This window comes from Nicrophorus vespilloides, unplaced genomic scaffold (assembly GCF_001412225.1).
Source record: "Nicrophorus vespilloides isolate i.1.1-1 unplaced genomic scaffold, Nicve_v1.0, whole genome shotgun sequence".
Lineage (NCBI taxonomy): Eukaryota > Metazoa > Arthropoda > Insecta > Coleoptera > Silphidae > Nicrophorus > Nicrophorus vespilloides.
Genome location: NW_017095482.1, coordinates 1 through 4,422, shown reverse-complemented (window position 1 = coordinate 4,422; position 4,422 = coordinate 1). Strand labels below are relative to the sequence as shown.

Sequence of the window (4,422 nt, the reverse complement as noted above, 5' to 3'; positions counted from 1 at the left end):
CTTGGAACTTCATGATGATGCTGATGAGATTGAACAATGACTGTTAACTTCTGGGAAGATATGGTTACTATTTATACTCATTGTGATGTGGTTGAAACAACACAAACTATTCTTTTTATCCCCACTAGAATAAATTAGTCGTACGAATTCAACTAACGCTGATTACTCATCCGTATATCTATATTGCAAAATGAATGCACAATACTCATAATTACCCTTCAAACATTTTAAGAATTCGTATAGATTATTCAAAATTAATAAAAATTATACAACTCTAAGCGAATAATGATATACAAATACAAATATACGTGGCCTTCATACCTCATGTATATGTTTCCGCTCCACCTGATGACGTCGGATGTCATAAGCTTCCGCATTAGGGGAGCAAATCGTCGGTGGACGCCAGTTTAATATTTACTGTAATACAAGTACCTAATTTAAATATTTATAATTTTCACACCATAAATATTTAATATTTCGAATTATATGTGACATAAAAGTTTACTTCATTCCGTTTTAGGATTTGCAGTCTATCATCCATTAGTGGATTATGATTTCTCGTTTTATTTTCCGTATTGAATAGTCATTAATAAAAATAATCATAAGTCAATTATTAAAAATGTTTACTATATGAATTTTAGATATTACTTTTTATATATGACAATAATAATTTAAAATTTGTAATTACATTTGTGAATTTGCAATAAAGCTTCAAATTTATGATTTTGAGTAGTAACTCTATCAATTCTATTTATATAAAGTAGCATTTAAAATAATAATAATTTATTTATTTAAATGTAGAATTATATATTTATAAAAAAATCGTTACCACGATGTCAATTTTATTTGATGATTTGGTGCTATGGATCATCCAATATTATCTTGTTTTAATAAGATAAAATAAATGTATATAAAGTGCCTATAAGTTGTACAAAATTTAAATATGGAATTTATTGTCAATAACTATAAACCAGAAATAATAAGATTATAATATATTATCTACAAATGAGCAATTATAATGACTATAACTTTACATGTAAGTTTAAGTTGTATAATCAATTATATCAAACACTACAACATTTTCGTTTAATGCATATCATTGATACATTATGTCAATTACTCACATAATAATTTGCGATATTGTAATATAATGTTAGTAGTACATATTTACTTAAAATATCTTTCATTATTTTTCTAATTTGTAGCCAGCAGTATATCAGTCTTGCTGACATCTAGAGTTTAATATATAGAAAATAAGAAGTTTTCGTGTAAAACATTATCATTATGAATAGGTAGTTTAAATAAAGTATAGAATTTCTTGTTATTTACGTTTAATTAAAATAAACATTTGGTTTCATATTTTTGGTACAAACAGTATATTTTAAATACAAAATATTGTTAATTTTAATTAGAGCAGTCATTGTTTCTAGTGGTGTCCAAATCCATGTCCTCCACCAAATCCGCCTCCAATTCCTCCACCATATCCTCCTCCAATTCCACTATCATGTCCTTTAACGTAGATTGGAATATGCTTTGTACGATGACTGGTACCTTGACTGGGTATGGGACTTGCTTGTGAACAGTGTATGGAACTGGTTTTGGAATTGGTACTGGGTATGGGTGTGGGACTGGTACCTTTACTGGCACACTGACTGGGTATGGGACGTCTTTTCAACAGTTATGGGATTGGTTTATCAACTGGGACTGGGTATGGCTTATCGACTGGTACATGAACTGGATATTTGACAGTGTATGGTACAGTCTTTTCAACTGGATAAGGAACAGGATGTGGAACTGGATAAGGTGTTTCCTTGTGAATGGTGATGTGCTTAACATGTCCTTGAGTTTGAATGCTTCCTCCAAGCCCTCCTCCTAATCCAAATCCACCTGAACCAAGTCCTCCAACAAATCCATGTCCCAAATCACCTCCAAGTTCTCCTCCAAATCCATGTCCCAAATCACTTCCAAGTTCTCCTCCAAATCCATGTCCTAAATCTCCTCCAATATTACCACCCAAATCATGTCCTCCAAAACTACCTCCTCCATAGCCCAAATCCAATAAACCTCTCTTTTCCTTTTTGTCGACTAAGGTTTTCCCATCAGCCTTCTTCTCGCTCGCTTGAACGAGAACTAAGGCCGAAAGTACTGCGACTACCCAAAACTGAAAAATAATGTTATTATTTGTTATTTTAATTCTATGGTGTAGGTGTTACTTGGAACTTCATGTTGATGATGTTGATGTTGAACAATGACTGTTAACTTCTGGAAACATATGGTTACTATTTATACTCAATGTGAACTGGTGGAAACTATACTTGATATCCCCACTAGCATAAATTAGTTATATGAATTCAACTGACGATGATTACTCATCCGTACATCTGCGCTGTAAAAGGAACGCACACAATTCATAATTCCCTTTCAAAAATCTAAAGAATTCAACGAAATTGTTATAGTAATATCAATTGTTTAAATATAAATATTATTTAATAATTGAAAAATATTTTAGTATCTACACATTTCTAAGAATGCAATTAAAATATGTACGTTAAAAATAATACAGGGATCTTCACTTTATGAATATTTGATATTACGAATTGTAAATGACAATAATTCATTTAATGATTTTTCGTTATATTTTTATCAATTCCGTGTTTACTAAGCAGCAAATAAAATAATAATATCTATACTTAAAATTTATAATATGCAAAGTGTAATAATAGAAATGTTGATATATCGATTATTATGTCTGCTTTTATTTAATGATTAGGATCATCCAATATTATCATGAAATCCTCTACATCATAAAATATTTTAATAAGATAAAGCACATAAAAAATATTTCTATTGGTCCTAATATGTACGTAAAGACAAAAATGGAAAGAATCTCCACAAAGTATGAAGAAAAAATAATCAATTGTTTTTGAAACAATTTAAGAATTATGCTACAAGAGATAATCGTGATTTATTAATACTATCATTTCATTTAACTCATTTTAATTTTGTAAATAATGATATTTGATTTGCTATAATTTCATATAAACAGTCTATAGATATATAACCATGGTTATTTACTTTAGATATAGCCTATAATATATTAATCTTTCTGATTTATAAATATAAGTTAATATACAAATATTAAAAATCCAACTAAATTAATGAAACTATGTTGGTTTCTCTTTGAAATATTTCATAATTATAAATAGGAGTTGAAAGAAAGAACGTTATTTCTTATTGTTTACATTTAATACAACTAAACATTTGGTATAATTATTTTGGTACAAATATTACATTTTTTTTAAATTTTAATTAGAGCAGTCATTGTTTCTAATGGTGTCCATATCCATGTCCTCCACTGAATCCGCCTCCAATTCCTCCACCGAATCCTCCTCCAAGTCCACTATCATGTCCTTTAACGTAGATTGGAATATGCTTGTGTACGATGACTGGTACCTTGACTGGGTATGGGACTTGCTTGTGAACAGTGTATGGGACTGGTTTTGGAATTGGTACTGGGTATGGGATGTGGGACTGGTACCTTTACAGGTACACTGACTGGGTATGGGACGGTCTTTTCAACAGTGTATGGAATAGGTTTATCGACTGGAACTGGGTATGGTTTTGGCACATGAACTGGGTATGGCTTATCGACTGGTACATGAACTGGATATTTGACTGTGTATGGTACAGTCTTCTCAACTGGATAGGAACTGGATGTGGTACTGGATAAGGTGTTTCCTTGTGGATGGTGATGTGCTTAACATGTCCTTGAGTTTGAATGCTTCCTCCAAACCCTCCTCCTAATCCAAATCCACCTGAACCAAGTCCTCCGCCTAATCCATGTCCCAAATCACCTCCAAGTTTCCTCCTAATCCATGTCCCAAATCTCCACCAAATCCTCCTCCAAATCCATGTCCTAAATCTCCTCCAATATTCACCAGCCACCCAAATCATGTCCTCCAAAACTACCTCCTCCATAGCCCAAATCCAATAATCCTCTCTTTTCCTTTTTGTCGACTAAGGTTTTCCCATCAGCCTTCTTCTCGCTCGCTTGAACGAGAACTAAGGCCGAAAGTACTGCGACTACCCAAAACTGAAAAATAATGTTATTATTTGTTATTTTAATCTATGGTGTAGATGTTACTTGGAACTTCATGTTGATGATGTTGATGTTGAACAATGACTGTTAACTTCTGGAAACATATGGTTACTATTTATACTCAATGTGAACTGGTGGAAACTATACTTGATATCCCCACTAGCATAAATTAGTTATATGAATTCAACTGACGATGATTACTCATCCGTACATCTGCGCTGTAAAAGGAACGCACACAATTCATAATTCCCTTTCAAAAATCTAAAGAATTCAACGAAATTGTTATAGTAATATCAATTGTTTAAGTATATATATAATAATTA

General features: G+C 31.6%; 2 protein-coding genes across 2 annotated transcripts in view; both read right to left on the bottom strand.

Annotated features, from left to right (window-relative positions):
- The window catches only part of LOC108559651 (probable H/ACA ribonucleoprotein complex subunit 1), an 842-nt gene extending 761 nt beyond the window's left edge, over nucleotides 1-81 (bottom strand). The window contains exon 1 of the mRNA XM_017917033.1: nucleotides 36-81. Within this exon, the coding sequence (XP_017772522.1) occupies nucleotides 36-81 (46 nt within the window). The remainder of the gene's footprint in view (nucleotides 1-35) is intronic.
- Nucleotides 82-1,404: 1,323 nt separating this feature from the next.
- Nucleotides 1,405-2,287, bottom strand: LOC108559563 (keratin, type II cytoskeletal 1b-like). The gene is made up of 3 exons (XM_017916925.1): nucleotides 2,214-2,287; nucleotides 1,700-2,161; nucleotides 1,405-1,635 (listed from the first exon to the last, which is right to left on the bottom strand). Exons 1-3 carry the CDS (start codon nucleotides 2,223-2,225, stop codon nucleotides 1,405-1,407), a joined length of 705 nt encoding a protein of 234 aa, XP_017772414.1. The 5' UTR covers nucleotides 2,226-2,287.
- Nucleotides 2,288-4,422: the final 2,135 nt, after the last annotated feature.

Bases quoted from the DNA above. Each gene is read 5' to 3' on its own strand.
- LOC108559563 (XM_017916925.1), bottom strand. The intron at 1,636-1,699 runs GTTGATAAACCA...GTGCCAGTAAAG, and splicing joins ATAAGCCATACCCAGTCCCA to GTACCAGTCCCACACCCATA.